Source organism: Aedes albopictus, chromosome 2 (assembly GCF_035046485.1).
Source record: "Aedes albopictus strain Foshan chromosome 2, AalbF5, whole genome shotgun sequence".
NCBI classification, from domain to species: domain Eukaryota; kingdom Metazoa; phylum Arthropoda; class Insecta; order Diptera; family Culicidae; genus Aedes; species Aedes albopictus.
This window is the reverse complement of record NC_085137.1, coordinates 269,391,580-269,412,378: the sequence shown is the minus strand read 5'-3', so window position 1 is coordinate 269,412,378 and position 20,799 is coordinate 269,391,580. Positions and strand designations below refer to the sequence as shown.

At 40.2% G+C, this 20,799-nt stretch overlaps 1 protein-coding gene and 1 pseudogene across 1 annotated transcript; both read left to right on the top strand.

Annotated features, from left to right (window-relative positions):
* The first annotated feature begins 3,999 nt into the window (after window positions 1-3,999).
* On the top strand, window positions 4,000-8,179 carry LOC115254644 (large ribosomal subunit protein bL32m-like; annotated as a pseudogene).
* Window positions 8,180-8,181: 2 nt separating this feature from the next.
* LOC134286536 (uncharacterized) lies at window positions 8,182-17,642 on the top strand. Its single transcript, XM_062848161.1, has 2 exons — window positions 8,182-8,186; window positions 16,712-17,642. Exons 1-2 carry the CDS (start codon window positions 8,182-8,184, stop codon window positions 17,640-17,642), a joined length of 936 nt encoding a protein of 311 aa, XP_062704145.1.
* The last annotated feature ends 3,157 nt before the right edge of the window (window positions 17,643-20,799 follow it).

The window sequence follows — 20,799 nt, the reverse complement described above, 5'->3', positions numbered from 1 at the left end:
TATGTTTCAGTAGGAATGATATGTCAAGAATATGTACAGTAGACGTTCGGTCGGTGCAAACGGTTTAACTGCAATGCTTTTTAGTCAGGTAAGTTCAACAAATTTAGAGTTATCGCACCGCCAAAAGTCAAAATGATGTGCCATGTTTGTCCTAATAGGCTGGAGGAATTGAATGAATGTGAATGAATTAAACGAAGAGAAAAAGCAGGATCTTCATATAACAAAATGCAGAAGTAACTGATGCTGTGAATAAGTTCCTCTGGCCTATGAACAGTCGCATGAAGTTCACGTTCATTTTACGTCAATTGATGGCTTTATGACATCTGTCCTGCCGTAATTCTGCAAAGTGACGTAAGCGCCATTCAAAATGTCGATATTTTTTGGTATATTATGTATAATATCTGGTGTAAAAATAACACTGTGGTATGCCTGCTGTATTAGAATGCAAGATCTAGTCGTTATCTATCATCTATGGAAAGAAGCTTAGAGGATGAGCAATAGTGCTATGCACCGAAAACTGTCATATAACTGCGAAAATGTTCGTATATCGCTAAACTGGTTAGTAGACTTGGTTCCAGGAGGAGCGTAATATCGTAAAGACTATTCCGTGAATCACGTTTATTATTCAAATAGCAAAACATTGGAACCATAAAAAAGTTACGTTATATCGAGGTTAAAGTTACGTTATACTGAGTTACGTAATATCGAGGCTACGTTATACCGAGGTATGACTGTATACAAATCAGTTGGTAACCAAATTCACAAAACAAAAAAAAATCGGCTCCGTGAAGCAAAAAAAACTATTTTTTATTTCTTTCTATTCGAAAATTACAAATCTAGATTGGACATATTTTTATACAATACAAAAACGCTTTTGGGAGGCAAACATGTATCAAATTAACGGATTCACCATGCTATAAGCGAAATTATAAGCATGACCGCCTCATACAGAATTATTGCACACCTTGGAACCTCGCTAATTGTTGCACACTCCATGCTTTTCTTATGAGGTGTGCAACAATTGGCGAGTTTTTAAGGTGTGTAACAATTGGCGATTTACCCTAGATGATGGATATGGAAAATCATGAAGCTAGAGCCGTCGCATGCCTAGTTTTGGCGTCAAAGCCAAAATGTCCACGAAACAGGTTCCTCCAGGGTACATTCCGGTGGCCACGGGTTAGGCAGGGAGGTCACTGGTAATTTTCATGATTACTAAGATGATGGATATGAAAAAATCATGAAGATAGAGCCGTCGCATGCCTAGTTTTGGTGTCATGGTCAAAATGTCCTCGAAACAGGTTCCTCCACGGCACATTCCGGTGGCCACGGGTTAGCCAGGGAGGTCACTGGTCATTTTCATGGTTACTAAGATGATGGATATGAAAAATCATGAAGATAGAGCCGTCGCATGCCTAGATTTGGTGTTTTGGTCAAAATGTCCTCGAAACAGGTTCCTCCACGGCACATTCCGGTGGCCACGGGTTAGCCAGGGAGGTCACTGGCCATTTTCATGGTTACTAAGATGATGGATATGAAAAATCATGACGATAGAGCCGTCGCATGCCTAGTTTTGGTGTCATGGTCAAAATGTCCTCGAAACAGGTTCCTCCAGGGCACATTCCGGTGGCCACGGGTTAGTCAGGGAGGTCACTGGTCATTTTCATGGTTACTAAAATAATGGATATGGAAAATCATGAAGATATAGAGCCGTCACAAGCCTAGTTTTGGTGTCATGGTCAAAATGTCCTCGAAACAGGTTCCTCCAGGGCACATTCCGGTGGCCACGGGTTGGCCAGGGAGGTCACTGGTCATTTTCATGGTTACCAAAATAATGGATATGGAAAATCATGAAGATAGAGTCGTCGCATGCCTAGTTTTGGTGCCATAACTGAAATGTCCACGAAACAGGTTCCCGCGAGGGCCATCCCGACACCCGGGACAAGACCAGATTTTGTTGACCGGTTCCACATGATAGACGCACATTATCCAGTTGGACATTTTTGCTGAAGACACCAACATTGTATCTAGTAAAGCATGTAAACCATAATTGAAAGCGTATGCCGTGTACTGAGTACACGACGCGACCGCTCGTGTAACTTTTTTTGATGTGACTTAAGGGGGGGTAAAATTCCTAGGAAATTCCGCACAATGCGGTAGTTTCTGTTGAGGGCCAACCGCACTACTTCCTCCCAGGACCGGATCAGGCTCCTGATACTACCTTGACGGCTTGATAACGTGGTTCTCATTAGAAAAAAAGGCACGCCCGATTAAATACCAAAAAAATACCATTTGAAAATAAAATTGCCGTTTGCGACATGGTGTTATGAGAGTAGCCTTTTATTTCCTAAATTCATTTCTTACAGCTTCCTAGGTTCCAGTATCGTTTTGGATATTCATGGAAGATTTCTGGGAAAATATTTTAACGGGATTCTAATAAAATGCTCCAACTCCTATAAAAGTTCGTAGAAAAAGCTGGAAAAATTAAACACCCTATTATTTTTTTTTTTTTTCAAAAATTTCGTAAGATATTCTTGTAATGGTCTTGGCAAATTGTCCTGTCAAAACATTTCTAAATGAATTCCTGATGACAAATGTCGTTGAAGGGCACTCTTGAGGGAGCCAACATTGGAAAAACGAAATAAACAGCACTTTCTAGTGTTTCATATCAGCAACAAGGCATGGTACACAAATTACGTAACGCTAAAATCAGTTATTTCAGACTCCCCCCTCCCCCATGTAACGCTTTTTATATGAAAAAAAAAAATTTGTATGGCTTGTAATGCTCAGCTAGACTCCCCCCTCCCACTATAGCGTTACGTAATTTGTGTACGATGCCCAATGGTTTATTCCATGCTCGATCCCATTACCCAAAATATCCAAATATATTCCCTCATTTTTGCAGTTCTGTCCAAGTTTTTCATATCCATTTCCATTCCAGCGCACATTCGAAACGTTTAGCAATGGGCCCATATAGCCGGCGGTAAACGCACGGGTATTCAGCATGACCATGCTGAGGGTGACGGGTTCGATTCCCGGTCGGTCCAGGATCTTTTCGTAAAGGAAATTTCCTTGACTTCCTTGGGCATAGAGTATCTTCGTGCCTGCCACACGATATACACATGCAAAATGGTCATTGGCAGAGGAAGCTCTCAGTTAATAACCGTGGAAGTGCTCATAGAACACTAAGCTGAGAAGCATGCTTTGTCCCAGTGAGAACGTTACGCCAAGAAGAGGAGGAGGAGCAAATGGGCCTCGACACCAGTTTCAGCACGTTTGGGTCAAATAATTTTACGAATACCCCAGTGACTTTTTCTGCTGGTGGCTGAATTCTGGGTGTCGACATAAGGATTTTCTCGGGTTTTGGAATTTTGAAATCTACCCAGGAACTGCTAGGTTTCATCAAAATCTTCTACGTCCTAAAAATAAAAGAACTGATGAAATGAAATTTTATTAAACTTACTTGTCGTGCGTAAATTTTGAACAATGTAAACATGTTTGACAGTGGAAAGCTAGAAAAGCGTCGCCTCCTTATGACCATTTAAAAAAGATGTACTGGGGGATTGGGGATTGAAATATGACGAACTGGAGTCACGGGCGAATTTCTAGTTTCGTATTGATTGTTGATCGTGTTGTTGATAGTACGCCACAATACTCGGTTTGTGGCTGCCGCTCTCCATCCTCGGTCGCTCGCCAAGTCACGCTCCACCTGGTCCGCCCATCGTGCTCTCTGCGCTCCACGCCTTCTTGTGCCAACCGGATCAGTTGCAAACACCAGCTTGGCAGGGTTGTTGTCCGGCATTCTTGCAACATGCCCTGCCCACCGTATCCTTCCGGCTTTGGCCACCTTCTGGATGCTGGGTTCGCCGTAAAGTGCAGCGAGCTCGTGGTTCATCCTTCTCCGCCACACACCGTTCTCCTGCACACCGCCGAAGATCGTTCTTAGCACGCGTCGCTCGAAAACTCCGAGTGCTTGTAGGTCCTCCTCGAGCATGGTCCATGTCTCGTGTCCGTTTCGTACATGGTGCATTTGGTGCGTATGTGGGTCTTTTTCGACAGCAGTTTCTTCTGGAGCCCGTAGTAGGCCCGACTTCCGCTGATGATGCGCCTCCGAGTTTCACGGCTCACGTTGTTGTCAGCCGTCAGTAAGGATCCGAAGAAGACGAATTCCACCACCACCTCGAAAGTATCCCCGTCTATCGTAACATTACTACCCAGACGGATCCGGTCTAGGATCCGGTCGTGTTCGGTTCCGCCTACCAGCAGGTACTTTGTTTTTAAGGCATTCACCATCAGTCCGACCATTGCTGCTTCGCGTTTCAGGCCGGTGTATAGCTCTGCCACCGTTCCAAATGTTCTGGCAATAATGTCCATGTCGTCCGCAAAGCACACAAATTGACCGGATTATGTGAAAATCGTTCTCCGGCTGTTGAGCCCGGCTCGTCGCATCACACCTTCCAGAGCGATGTTGAAGAGTAGGCATGAGAGTCCGTCACCTTGATGCAGTCCCCGGCGAGATTCGAATAAACTGTATAGTTCACACGAAACCCTTACGCAGTTTTGCACACCGTCCATCGTTGCTTTAATCAGTCTAGTCAGCTTCCCAGGAAAGCCGTTTTCGTCCACGATTCTCCATAGCTCTGCGCGGTCGGTACTGTCGTATGCCGCTTTGAAGTCGATAAACAGGTGTGTAGTGATATAGAATGGCTAAAGAAAAGTTTCGATATAAATTCAATTTGTTCACACACGCTTATTTTACTGAGTGTACGTAAACCGGGGTCTAATTGATCAGCGGGGTGAAAATGATCATTCGGGTACTACATTGTAATTCCATATTAGGAACACTTAAGCGTCGTAATGCTCTTAAACTTTTTACGTCATCTGGTTCGTAGATGTCTAGAGATGAGTGTAGACTTTTAATTTTTAGAAAAAGTTAGTTTTGTCCAAGGTTTTGTCTAAATTTTCTAGGAATTTTCAATGTAAGGACTGTTCATTTTATAAAGAGGACAACTTTGCAAGGCTATAAAAAGAAAACGCGTAGTTCAAATTTGAGCAGCCTTAGTTAGTTGTTCAGTACATTATATTAGCAGATAATAACCATAAATAAATTGGTTTAAAATTTTTGAACTTCATAGAAATGTGGCAAAATGTTTCGAGAGATAAATTTTTCAATTCCCAAAAACTAAAGATAAACACAAAATTTCTGTAAAACATCGGTGTATCGTTTTTAATTGCAAAAAAGTGTTTGCCATGCTGCAGCAGTTTGAGTGATACATTTTCAGGCAAAATATAAACCTAATCGGAATAATGGTTGTTGAGATATTAAAGTTACAGATTGGACTCGATTTTCAGAATAAAATTTATTTGTTAAACAAAAATGTATAAAAATATTAAATTTTGAATGTTTTCAATGGATCTAGTCGAAAGTACTAATAATGCAAATTCAAATGCAGAAAACCGCTTCTTGATAGCATTGTTGGCTTGGTTACTGTGCTTCATGGCAGTTACCGGAGATAAAACCGCTTCGTTCTATGAAGGTTCTTCTAAATAACGATGTACTCTATTGCAAATACAACGTAACAATGATGTCGAAAATAAAAATTAACATGTAGTTACTTTCAAATAAGGTATATAATTACATAGGGTCAGACCTTGCTGGAAATAAATAATAATAAGCTTCTCTAGAATCAAAAACTTGCATTTATGGAGCAAAAAGTATGCAATTTTTCATTATGGCCATCATTAAGTATTAAATTTATGATGAAGAATGTACTTTAAAGCATATTTTTCTTCGGTATCATTTAGAATGCAATTCTCTTCTTTACTGGACAAATTTTGAACTGATTCCGTAGTGTTATTGCATCACTGGACTTAAATAAGTATTTTTTATCAATTTCATTGATAACAAGGCAACTCACTATATCAAGCTGTATAATGCCTGGTGCATTATTACTGACCAACTATTACATTCTACCTTTAGAAGAATAGTATTAGATCCCAACACATTGAAAAGTTCATGAAAATTTTAAAGTTATGTATGTGGAAAGTTGTGTAGAATTTTGAGAAATGGGATTTTATTGAGTTTTAACGAAAACCACTTTAGTTCCATAACTAAGGACAATTTGTATAATGTTATATTTTTCCTACACTGTAGAATAGCTATGGAAATTTATGCAAAAAACCGATAATGATTTTATTGAAAAATAAAAAAGATATCACACAAATAAGGTGTCCTCTTTATAAAATGAACAGTCCTTATTTCTCATATATCTGAAATCATTGCTACTAAACAATCGATTGCTAATAGGACTTCCTGTAAATACTATGTTTTAACATTTTTGTGGAGCCTTGGTTGGGAAGTTTTGTAGCTAACCAGAACATGAAATAGTTAAAAATAAGTTCTTTTAATGATGAATTAGTCAATTATTGTGATAGAAATCATTTATTACAAATGAAATTGCCTATCTTTAGGCGTTTAAGGGGAAAATTTCAACATTAAATTTTGCATTTAAAGCAGTAAATTCACAAGTTGTAAGATTTTAAACGCATTATTCGATTTTGGAAGAGCAAAATTAAGCGGAGAAAGATATTTTCCTTTCCAACCGATGCTTAATTGTATACTGATAAATTTCGCCCCAAAGTGGCATTTTCATTTTTTTGAATTAAGTGTAGAATTAGCATAAGTTAAAATACACAAAAATAAAAACAAAAAAAAAATGTTTTTGATATTTGGAGTTATTTTACTTAAAGTTTAAATTTGTTTAACAAAATTCTGTTCCATGGTTCCATGGAGATCCACTGGGTACTGGTTTTACAGAAATTCTTTTGGCAGTATTTAAATTGGCACTGATGTTATCCGCAAAAGTTGTTTTAAAGTGATCAATTTGACCGCGGATTACGGTACCTGTATAGATAACAAAGATGCGCAGTTAAACCCGTTCTACCAGTGCTTTAGGTTTCGAAGTACACGATGCCGAGGCGTGTTCGGAAAGCTCTTTCGCGTTGCGTTGACCGCCGGACGACCCGATGTGAAAAAGGGAGGGGAGAATGAAGGAAAAACGAATGGATGAGCAGGAAGGCGTGAACGGGCATGCCCAGCACGACGGGCGGGAGAAGGCAAGGCAGTTTAAGAACGATGTTTGAGACGAACGGATGGAGATGGTGATTAAGTGAATTAAAATGTGCTTTTTTGTAAATACATTGTTTTGAATGGCTTAAGTGAAAATGGTGTTCGATTATTATTATTTTTTTTAAGACAATTACACCGTCTTCGTCCTTGCGGTCTCTACAGACTGAACCAAAGTCCAAATTAAGTCGTAGCACTCGGGCTCAGACTGGGTACCACTTCTAGTACTACATTTGGTCCCCGGTACCCAAGTTTGACGTTTGGCTGACTACCTCATTTTTTACTTACTTTGTCTACTATACACACGATGATATAGTAGCTCATGACAACAAACTATTTTCAATGTGTCATGATTAGCTCACTGAAAAGCGTTTCGAATCTGCAGTTGTTCACAAAGATTTAAGGCTTTTTATATCACTTTTGATTTATCTGAGCAATATTTGTCAGCTCAAAGTTATCAGACTTCAAATCCGATTGACTACATTAAATCGCTTGTATATCTACAGCTAGATCCTCATAAAAGTACGATACACGATGAGTTCCGGTGTGTGGGTCGGATTGCGTTTCGCTCTGGAGTGATTCGAACTTTTTTTTCCAGTTTGTTCTAATTTCCTGGCGGCTGGTCCCTCTCCCCCAACTGGTGCTTTGGCGTTAGTCGGAACTGAAGCCGATCGAGATCGGGTGGAGCCAGAGAGAAGCTTTAGCCTGAACCACCTGATCGACTATGGAATCTTGTCGACTGTTCCGAAGCACCGTGGCACGATGAAAAAGAGCCTTGAACGGTACTAAAAAGTTCGTGAGGAACACATTGAGGCTAAGAGTCAAACAAGCTGGGTCTGGAGCTGGTCGACAGGTCGACAATGACGTGGTGGCTCTGTACGATTGGGAAAGGGAAGAACAACCGGAGGAGATTTGGTAGGACAAGCTTATCAGATGGAGAAGACCCGGCCGGTGTGGCTTAGCAAGAATCTGCTGCAGCGAATTATTCAACAACCGACCGATACGGCGGAAGTGAAGTCGGAAACGCAGTAGTTGGGAATCGATTTATTGGTTTAACAATGAAGTAGATGGTTTTTATTACTGAATATACTACACAGCTAATCGCGTTCGGTAATTTTTACCGAAATCTCCACCGCTGAGTGTTCGGTAATGGATTTTTAACGAAATTCTGTAAAAAAATAACAAATTTCGGTAAAATGTCATCGTTTATCTGTCAAACTCTAACGAACTTCGGTAAAAGTTGCTACCTTTACCGATTTTTTCCTGTAAATCAAACTTAACGGTTGAGATTTCGGTAAAACATTACCGAAGTCGGTGATTTTTTCTAACTGTGTATATTATGTAATTCAAAGCATTCTACTTCAATTGCTTCTCGTGAAACGAAAAACGTGGTCGCCAAAGTAAACGGGGTCTTCTTCTGTAGCTGTTATGCGCCTCCGCGGTGGCCGATCGAGCAGTTCACGCAAATGCTGAACCGCTTAACGACCGTGCTAACAGGGCGAAGGCCGGTGGTAATAGCGGGTGACTTGAATGCCTGGGCCGTGGAATGGGGAACCCGTTTCACGAACCAGCGGGGTCAGATCCTGCTAGAAACACTGGCCATCTTAGATGTCGACCTTTAGTCGAAACGGAGCGGAGTCAATTATTGACGTGACCTTTTGTAGTCCTGGCCTAACAAGTTGTAACTCGCTCGCTCGGGGGTGGGAATCTACAGGGTCGTTGAATGACTTTATTTCCCCATACATATAAGGACATGAATGGAACTCAAATCTGAACAGGAACAAATTAGAATGAAATACTGTGTCATAGATGGACTAATGTCGGATTGAGGGTGTCCAAACTTAACGAAGATGATTTACACGTTAAACAAAAACTAATCACTCAAAAAGCGAGGCTTGGATGGTTCCTTTTCGAACCCCGATATTACGAACAAATGCAAAAGTGGTCAAAATTCGGTAATTCCAGGATTGCTCACTTTAAATATAGGGCTACCATGGAAGCTGTTCTATTTACAATTGGTTTATTAACGGGATCGTCACTTAATAGGGTACTTATCTGTATCAGCCTCATGCATGCTGATGGTGTTTGGTGTGAATCCGGATTCTTTTTGAAAGCTGGTTGATGGTAGAGGTGTTTCTTGATTCGGGGCCGGCCACAGTGGCGGAGCTCCACACAAATGTTGGACAAAACCTAAAACTTTCTTCAAAAGCGCTGAAATTCACATGTCTAGATAATTTGGGTGCGCTGAATCTATTTCTGGCATCAAAATTTACATAACTTGCATAATTTGTGTTTAAAAGTAGGTTTTATGCATAAAAATAACCGTATTTTTGATTAGAATAATAAAAAGCTTATAATGGATAAGTAGGCATAATATTTTTTTGTTTTAAAATATAGTTATTGCTCTATGTTCTGCGATAAGGTTGAATAATATGTTAATCTTCATAGTTTTTCCCACGAAGCATGTAGAATTGTGTAAAAATGCAAGTTAACAAGGCAATAATGCTACATTTTTTTTACAAAGTGAGGGTTACATTCTTGTTGTTACACAGCAAAAATAACAATGACGATACCTCATACCACATCTAGGTAGAACAAAAATCGACAATACAAGCTCACAACACAGACAAACAGACATCTCGCTCTACTCATTTCCCATTGATCCTCTTATTAACGGATAATTCAAATAATCGTTAGTTCGTAAATCGTACGCTCATGGCGCTCGTATAATTTTTGCTCCTGTTTGACGTTTGTTCACTACCGCCACCTAGTTAGGAGATTGCGAAACATTGGCATTAATTGGCATTGAGCGATTATGTTCTCGTGCGTGACCATCATTTGAACCGCAATTTGTTCGAAGTGATACGTCTGTTTGTCTGTGGTTCCCATTTCAGTGGCTTTTTGAGTCAATCATTATTGTTATTAATATCGTCGAATTGCCGAAAAGGTATTTTAGTAAATAAAACCTTGTATGATTAGTTGATAAAATAATAAATATCCATATGCAAGGTACATTCGTTTTTGAATTTACAAGATATCTGTTATTTCATTATATTTATCAAAAGGTGAACTACAGAATTGATAGATACTCACTTTAATATTATCGAGAAGAATACAGTCTATCACATAAACCATTGAATAACTGCTTTGTTGTATCTGCTCATAAATGCTCTTGTTGAACACAGTACCAACGTAATGCTGTCTCAAGATATCGAATGCGCGACAATAAGCAGGTTGAAACCCCTTTTAGTCCATTCTACCTAAGTGATAACACAACAAATCAATATACTACAATAATTTTCATATTCAGGACGAAAATTTTAAAATATATCTTATATGTTTACGTTCGAAAACAAAATTCATATTTTTTTGTCAGTTCCGCAACCATGCGTCTCCATTACAACATTTTTTTCAAAAATGTAAATTTTTCGTTCTTAGCGCAGTTTTGCGCAGATAGTGACGTATATCCCCAAAAACTTGACAAGATTTGGGGTTATATGCAACACACCTGATCGTTCCGAAGTGTTTCATTAAAAAGTACTTGATCAATTTAGCCTGAATAGTTGATGGCTAGTTGATTTATGATTGCGAGCTATGGTTGTTTGTGGGCGGTATACCGATGGTTCTACCGTTTCGGGACAACGGGCCACGATGCTTGGTTGTTGAGCAAAGATGGTGAATTGGCTTGGAAGTCGTTGGTGGTAACAGCAATGGCGAACGGTTGTTAACGCCGGGGTATTCGATCCCGTGTTGGCTTGGAGATCGAACCTTCTGGCCAGAGTACCGTCGAACTTCATCGCTGTCCGCTCAAATAGTTTTACAGCACGGTTTCGGCACTGCTTAGAAAGCTCACAGAAACGAAATAAAAAGAAAAAGGCCCAATATGGACCTAATCACCTTGGATTAGTACCCGTGACGTCCCAAACCTAACCTCTAACACTATCATGATTACATTTTTCTTGTTTTATCAACGTTCAATCTGTAGTTTTACTTGTGGTTTGTGGTATGTAACTTGCCTATAACTTTTTCTGTGATAATATTAATACATTTTAGCTTAAAATACACACTAACAACATTTTTACACAACTAACCTCAAATTAGACATTGGTAACTCACTCGCGAATCGACTCAAAGAATCGATTTGCGAAACCGAGTGAGTGAACCATGGTTCTTTTCAAAAGAGTTACGATTCACTTATGTGCATTACGATTCCAACGAGTTGCCATAACAAGTTAGATTGACAGCGCTCTTAATAAAGATTCGACGCAGAACATCGCAATCTTTACCAATTGATCATTTTTTCATTCTTATATTGTTGGGCCGGCTCGCATGAGTGAATCGATTCTTTGATGGAATGAAGGAAAATCTGTGTATCCTGCATTTTGCTTACGTCATGCTCAGGCGTTTGTGTATATCGTCAACGTCCGTGTCATGAAACCAGATTTACTTGAAAGTTAAGCAATAACAAATGTCGAAAATCGACATTTTTCTTCAAATCTTGGAAATGAGTTACTGAATCGATCAAAAGAGTCGACTCTTTTTTGAGAGTGAATCGTAGGCGATTCACTCTCAAAATTGAATCTGCTTTCTCATCTCTACCTCAAATATACGTTTTTATGCATGTACTAACAAACACTTGATTTTAACAATTTTCTAACATATACCACATAAATTCTAAAATTTAAAGAAAAACAATCTAGAATTAGAAAAACTTTCACCACTAGAGGTTAAATTTTCACACCTCGAATAATTTACTTGATTCACGCGCGCACTTCTATTCTTTTCGAGAATCAGCTTTACAAGAGAATTTGCCCCGCCAACATGGAGTCATTTTATAAAGAATTCCTCTTTTACCAGTCTTTTTATTATTTTTACTATTTTTTGACATATCGGTAATATTTGTTAGTGTTTCCACACCCTAATCTCCGTTTTCATCTAGCGTCATCTATAAGTCTGATTTACCTTGTTATCAGTGAGTATAATTTACCCACGCTCAAACTGTTCGACTCTCGTCTGACGTACATAACCGAAACAAAGGGGAAAATGAAACAGGCTCACTCACTTGTCCGTCATCAACTAGTGAGTGCCATCTGTTTATGTGTTTGAATTTTACTTTCAGGGTCGTAATCGGGAGGGGAAGGGAAAAAGAACTTGCGGTGGAGCCAGCAAGCGTAAACTGGGAACCAAACGGTTACAAAGTAGTTCGAACTGGAGAGTAGATGATGGCTACACTCACAGCGACCACCTGGCGGTTCGCTACAGTATCGACTACAACAACAGAAGACAGCGGATAGAAGAAGAGGCGGCTAGGCCAAGGCCAAGCCCTCGCAAGTGAAAGACATCATACTTCGACGAAGGGGTATTTAGGGAGGCGCTCCGCCGTGAGCGAAACTTAATCGGTTTAGACGGCGACGAGCTGGTAGCGGTGCTCTCACGTGCGTGTGATGCGACCATGCCTAGGCGAGTCCACCCTAGGAATGGGAGGCCACCGGCTTACTGGTGGACCGACGCGATTGCGGACCTGCGCCGCGCCTGCCTACGGGCTAGGCGGCGGATGCAGCGAGCACGATCAGAGGAAGTGGTACACTGTATAGTATTTGTATTTGTATTTTAAATAATTCATCTGACATGTTAGTCTTAATCAATAAAATAAATTAATATTACAAACATTCATTTATACGACATTTAACACAGATTGGAGGTTTGAGTGTTCGACTGTTTGGATGCACTAGATCAGGGGTTTTCAGACTTTTCGGCTCGCGGTGCACTTTTTGAAAATAAATCGCTCCGCGGTGCACATGTCCATTATTGTTAAAAAAAAAAAAACAATTCCAAATTCGTTAAAAAAGCTGTCGAATTTTTCATAGCAATTCCAAGGTGCATACACTCGTCATTAGCTTTTCCCCCATCAATTATGACATGATACTGTGTTACGTTTTTCATCACTTATCGAAGTATAGTGGAGTGTCACAGTTGTTCGACTTAGAATATTTCTTGCTCAGAATGTTTCTGGAAACTTTCAGACATGATCTTTATCTTTCAGACAAGATCTTCAATACTGAATGAACTTGAGCCGAATTAGTGGTGTTTTGTTTTTAAGAACCTCGGTGAAGTCCTTCCAAGACTACTGAATTATTTCTAGACGCTACTCGTAACCTCTCTTTTTCCCTCTTCAAAAACTCTAAAACTGGAATTTGCGGAGAACTCAGGATCTGAATCAAATTGAAAATGGACGGCAACGACAATTCTCGTTATTTTCTACAAACTACGAGCTAATTTGATGACAAAATTAAAGAACTTACGTTCGTTGTACACAGTGTTGGTTAAAACTCAAATTCTCAAACCTCATGCTTGAGTTGTTTCACGCGCGATTCTTGACTCGCCAAACTCACTGCCGAAAAAATTATGCATGAGTTGACTCGCGATTTCACTCATTGCGTTATTTACATCGAATTTTTTAGGATTGTATGATAGAACAAAAGCAAACCTATCATACAACAACATTGGATGTCATTCAAATTGATTTGGATTCGTTTTACAAGCGAACGAGATTTCGGCGCTTGACTCGTGAGAGCGAGATTTTGCATGAAAATCTCGCGCGTGAGAAAATGATTCAGAATCGCGCGCGAGTTTACTCACGCAGGAGCGGTTCATGAGTGAGCTTTGAGTGTGATTTGACCAACACTGTGTACAGGTAGGTTTGAGGTTAGGATAATTCGGAAGGAGTTGTGTGTTCACCTGATTTTGAGATCAGTGATAGATTCCTTCTCTGGTATTAAGCAAAGCCACAGAAATATTAGTAAGATTTCCTCTGAGTTTTTTTTAGCGCATTCTTTGAAGATACATTGCAGATGCCTTGTAGGGTAAGTATTTGTGAACATCCATTACGAGTTCTTGGAAAAATATGATATTTATTAGGAAAGTTTTGGCAGACTTGTTCCATGATTCTTCGCCAATATCTGAGACGGTTTTTGCTGGATTCAAGGTTAACTCGCCGGCTGGAATAATGGAAATATTACTCTCAACCCTTTGGAGCACCTGACGATAATTCAGTTGTTCTAATTTAGTCGAATTATTTTTCATGAAATAGGTAATAAATTTAAATTTAAATTTAAACATTCACTTTTCTGAAGTGTTGCGGTGCACTTATCATGGCTTCGCGGTGCACCAAGTGCACCGCGGTGCACGATCTGAAAACCGCTGCACTAGATGTTGGAATTCTCGGCTATGCAGTCTCCAAACTCCTTGGAACGACAACGGGTTTAATTCGTTCCTATGTTTCGGCAATGTTTATTGCCATCTTCAGAAGAAACTGGGGGATTTTATTGTAAATGTTAGCTCTTAATTTTAGTTTTTCGTCATTGTGTAAACTTACAATCATTTGGTTCGTTCTGTGTCTATAGTCTTTGCTAAGCTGAATGTCTGATTGGAATTTTCTGGTAGTCTGTATATGTGCTAAAGTTAAATTTATTTTTTTTTTTTTGATGAAGTGGTCTTCAATTCAATCCAGTTGAATTCAGCAAAGTGAAGGTTGTGGTTTAACGCGTTCAACTTGGCCAAGTCAATTAACTTCCGGTAACTCACTATTCTCATGTCAAAAAATCAAGCTATACAAATATTTGCAGGCCTACTGTTTGGGTATAGGCGCAAAATAAGCTGCAATAGTTTATACGGCCTCATAACATTTTGCTTTATTTACAATTTTAAGACATGTAACATCAATATTTTCTTATTTCACAGACTATTACGACATTCGGGTGAATGATCTCATACTGGAAGTACAAGTTCGAGGAACGCCAACTCCAACATTAGTATGGGAAAGGGACGGAAGAGAACTTAAAAATGGAATGGATAGAACAATGATAGCGCGCGAAAAAGATGGTGTATATAAATTGAGGTATTTTTTATTTCTTTAATGTTTGATAAATTATTATTATAAACCAGCAGTCCCGGCAAACGCCGTCCTGCCTGCCTACTCTGGTTTTGACATCCGGTTCCATGAAGAAATGCCCCTCAAAATTGAATTACAGATTTTCCCGTTTTTCTTGCCTTCCCGGTCACTTTTTCTAATTATTTTTTCGTACGAACACGTCGGAGGCCTGGCGGAATGCAACAGTGAAAGAATCATGTCAATCTGTTGACCCGTTCCCGAGCCTATTCGTGACATACAAACACCATTCCATTTTTATATATATAGAAGATATAATATCTATATAAATAAAAATGGAATGGTGTTTATATGTCACGAATAGGCTCGGGAACGGGTCAACAGATCGACATGATTCATTCACTGTTGCATTCCACCAGGGCTCCGACGTGTTCGTACGAAAAAATAATTAGTAAAAGTGAACGGGAAGGCAAGAAAAACGAGAAAATCAGAAATTCCATTTTGAGGGGCATTTCTTCATGGAATCGGATGTCAAAAACAGAGTAGGCAGGCAGTACAACGTTTGCCGGGACTGCTAGTATATAATATGTATAGGGTATCGCGCCACTTAGGCGGTGGCTTCTATATTCGTCTGTTTTCCTTTATAACTCAGTCAATTTTGAACGTAAGAACTACATGACAAACACAATACGCGACGCGACACAAGACAACACTTATCGTTCTTACAATCGTCAAGAAAAGATTTAAAAAATTACCTTTTGTCGACCGGTTTCGGGCGAGTTCTAGCCCATCTTCAGGACAATGTCCGACTGACTGCGTTGTGTTCGTACGTTGCTCGTATACGTCCAAAAGAAGAGAAATTTACTCTATCGTCAAGTCTGCTAGGTCGAAGCACAGAGAACAGACATCCAGGCTAAAACAAATTTCATTCGGAAAGTTGTGTAAGGATTTGAATCTTTAATTGAGTAAGGTTTCAAACCAATACACGATGACAACACTAACGCCACCAAACACCATATTGCCCCAGGCAGTGGTGAATTGAAACATTTCAAGTGGTGAATTAAATTAGTATGGAAAATTAACCGATTGCAGCGCCACGCTATTGCCACTTGTGTTGCCGACTTCAAATGGCCGTTAAATTCCTTACACAGTTTCAGAACTGGACTTGGATGTCTGTTCTCTGTGGTCGAAGAGACACGATGCGATGGGAGGGTCATCCTCATTCATCAATTGCTTTTTCAACCCTGTGATGAACATGGACTCCCATGCATTCAAATGCGAAGATTTGTTGACACATTTGAGCAGTTTCGCTTCTTCCCAGTTGATGTTATGATTACTGCTCGCTGTATGAACTGCCACGCTGGATTCGTTTTATTTGTTTGTGTCAACGGCATTCTTATGTTCCCTGATTCTGGTATTGAATTTCCGGCGTGTTTTCCGCGAAGATGTGATGAAGAGAAGAAAGAATGCTGGCAAGCGGCGTTGTGGAGTGTTACCCACAATCTAGAAAAACGAGTGCGCGATACGAAGTTACGACACCGCCAAAAGCTACGATCTCTCGAAAACACACAGGCACCCATGAAAACGAAAAGTGCACCGCGAACGATAGACAATTTCGTAGTGAACCTCTCTTCCATCCAATTTATGAAAGCAGAACTAGATTTGCTCAACAAAGGGTAAAATTTTGCTATCTCCCCCAGGTGTGCCCCCCTTGCCGATATCGTGAGCAATATCGAAAGTGCCATTCAGTTCGAGAATCACACGTATAAAGCAGCCACCCGTCACAGTGTTAAGGAATGCATAGTGAGAACGGTGAGCAAAAAAGGGAACAAAAATCGCGCCAACTTCGATACGTGGTGCACAATCCGTCTGTTGAAATCTCGTGATGTGATATACTCTCGTGCCGATAAGGGGAACGCGGTAGTGATTATGGATAGAGAAGATTACGACTCGCGCGTTCGGGACATGATCAGTGCCGGTCCGTATGAAGAGTTTACTTTCAAAAACGGAAAGCCGAAAGATCCTCTTAACAGAATGGTTGAGGAAGTGAATCATGTTCGGAAGAAGGTAGCTAACTTGATGGGCGAAGACAGGTTGGAAAGAAAGTTCCATGTTCCAAACCCGACGGTGGCATCCTTGTATTGCCTACCAAAGATTCATAAGAATCCGGTAGGTATGGGCCCGATCTCGTCCAACATCCGTACCCCTACCGAAAAAATGGCAGCGTGGCTAGTGGAAGAAATGAGAAAATACCCTGTGAAGCATGGAAAAGGTGTTAAAAACTCGGTGGATTTGGTTGAGCAGCTAGAGGGGTTCACATTGCGACGAGGTGAAATTCTGGTATCGTTCGATGTCGCCGCTCTATTTCCGAGCGTATCAGCCACTGAAGCTCTGCAAAGCCTGCGCCGACACTTGGAACGGTGCCGAGTGCCGCTAAACCACATCGCGGCTTATCTCTCTGTTGCCAAGGTCTGTATGAACCAAAATTTTTTCAACTTCCGGGGAAAATACTACAAACAGAGCTTTGGCCTGAGCATGGGTAGTAAGCTCTCACCACTTCTGGACGATTTGTTCATGAGCGATCTAGAAAATGAAGCCCAAAAACAGAAGCTCTTTCCCCGAGTGTGGTAGTAGACGATGTTTTCGCCCCGGTGAAGGAACGGTACGTAGACCAGACACTTAGCATGCTAAATTCACAACATGAAACGATCAAATTCACGGTTGAGAAGGAAGTAGACGGGAAGTTGCCTTTCTTGGATCTGATGATTAGCAGAAACGAGGACAATACTCTGAAATTTGGGATTTATCGCAAACCAACTAGCACAGATCGGTACATAACATCCAATTCCAACCACTTTGGTGCCCAAAAGCAAGCCGCCTTCCACTCTATGGCTCACCGGCTTTACAATGTACCATTGGACAGCGTAGAACTCAAGGAAGAACAAAATCGAATATACACTGCAGCCGAGGTCAATGGATACAACAGAACTTTCGTATACAAAATTCTACAAAAACACAAACGCAAAAAACACCGTCAGAACATACACTACCCGTCATAAGTACGGACTCACAAAAAGTATTGCAACAATATTGCATCACCCTGACTCACCTCGATATTTCCAAAACCAGAGGACTTACAAAGATGCTGTCTTCAGGAAAGTTATTCAGAAGATCAAAAGCAACAACTTTTCTGAAGGCGGCATTTTTGTAGGTGTTCTGGTTTAAGAGATATCGAGGTGAGTCAGGGTGATGCAATATTGTTGCAATACTTTTTGTGAGTCCGTACTTATGACGGGTAGTGTAACAACGCTGGAGCCAATAGCAGGACAAACAAAAAGGATTAGCCTACCGTTCTACCCTAAAGTAACCAACCCAATAAAATCGAAGCTTCAACGACATGGATTTCAAGTAGTGCACAAAAGCGCCAACACGTTACGTGAACTGCTATGCAATCTGAAGGATAAGGTTCCCCCGGATGAGCAGTCAGGAATTTATGAAATTCCGTGCAGGGACTGTCCAGCTGTCTACATAGGTCAGACACGCCGGAAATTCAAAACCAGAATCAGGGAACATAAGAATGCCATTGACACAAACAAACAAAACGAATCCAGCGTGGAAGTTCATACAGCGAGCAGTAATCATAACATCAACTGGGAAGAAGCGAAACTACTCAAATGTGTCAACAAATCTTCGCATTTGAATGCATGGGAGTCCATGTTCATCACAGGGTCGAAAAAGCAATTGATGAATGAGGATGACCCTCCCATCGCATCGTGTCTCTTCGACCTAGCAGACTTGACGATAGAGTAAACTTCTCTTCTTTTGGACGTATACGAGCAACGTACGAACACAACGCAGTCAGTCGGACATTGTCCTGAAGATGGGCTAGATCTCGCCCGAAACCGGTCGACAAAAGGTATTTTTTTAAATCTTTTCTTGACGATTGTAAGAACGATAAGTGTTGTCTTGTGTCGCGTCGCGTATTGTGTGCGCTCTTTGATAATTCTTGAAAAAAGATCGCCACATGGCCGGGTGATATGATGACTGCTGCGACTGCACGTGGCATTTGCACTGCGATTAAATTTTGTCCATCATCTTGAAAAGTAGTTGCCATAATTGTGTTTTTCTTGCAACACACAATACTAACTGTCCCGGCAAACTTTGTCTTGCCATCTTTTGATGGTTTGACAACTGTTGAGCTCAAAATAGCACCGCACTCTAGATTGGTTTCATTTCAATCGTGATGCTTTCATTCCCAGCTCATGAATAATCAGTACTTTATCAATTTTCTTATTTTTATAGTTGATTTTCGTAACTTTTTGTACATAAAGCCTGTATCCGCAACAGGGGCGTACAATTTCGTTTCAATGATACACTTTCATGCAACATTTGAATGAGTCACTTCAAGTGTTCCATACATTTTTCTAATGACTCGGTCGTTAAAAAAACTTTTCCACTCATCGTAGCACTCGGTAGTCTCCCACCCGGTCGCATTGCTTGTGCTTCACCCGTCAGAGCATTAGTGTCTCACTGGTGCGCGCTAGTCTCTCAATGGTTACGGGCGCCGGTTAATTGGATTTAAGTGGTCGAATTTGTTATCCTCTTTCATAAAACATAATTATCATTCTATTGGCGTGCACCACTATTTAAAAATGTGGTTTAAATAGTGTTTTTAGCATGTTGAAGTATCTCAATGACTCATAAATGAAACGAAAATCCAAGTGTATCATCCCATGTTTCATACGCACTTGTTTTTGTAGGAGCAACGAACGAGTGTGTTGCTGGGTGAGAGATGAAGCATCACAGCAGTCCGTTCGTATGGGAAACGATTTGCTACAGTCGTCGTACGTCATGTTTTCCTTTCGAAATTGCACGACCCTGATCCGCAATAATCGGGACACAGAGATACAGCTGCAACTCTGCAATAAATACATTAAAATTGCTCAAATTTGGCCAAATAGCATCTTAAGATGTACAAAATTTCATGTGAATCCGTGCAGTACTTTATTTTGTAACAATGAAAGAGTAGAATGTGCGCCATTGAATTTTGTACAGCCCCTAGTTTTGCTTGTCGGCGCTGTAACTTTGGAATTTGGCAAAGGAAATGGCTGAAATTTTGAACACAAACCTCTCAATCTACATTTGTTGCATAGGCAAAATTTCAAAAACATCGATGGACTGTCAACAATTCTATAGTCGAAACATGTATTGGGACTGAACGTGATTTTAGCCCCTCAAACAGCAATTAGTCAGCACCCTTTATTGTTTCGACTGTACTATTGGAAGTACTATACCAAAAATCATCAAGCTTTGCAGGCATAATATACACATATGTGACTACCTTCTGTGAAAATTTCATGAAAATTGGCAGAGAAATTCAAAAGTTATGAATTGGCAAATATCGCACATGGAAAACACGACAAATTTTCACTAACACTCACCCGTATCAACACCAGTAGCTTTCAAACTAATTGATAAAAGTTAATGAAATTTTGCAATAAAGTGTCTCTATAAGTCAAGCTATAAGTATCAAAGCTGCTAACGAAATTTTATAATTATCATCACAAAACTTTGAACTCTAGCGTAGAAGAACCAGCTATTATGCGAATAAAAATTGGTCATGATTGTACAAAATGCTTAAAACCACGTCTGTTTGTTTTTCAGCTACAGCTAAAAGTAATGCATAGATTTTTATGAAATTTGGCACAAATAATAAACATACACCAAAGAGTTCTCAGTCAATTATTTGGCAAATATTACCGATTCATTACAGAGCTACAGCCGTACT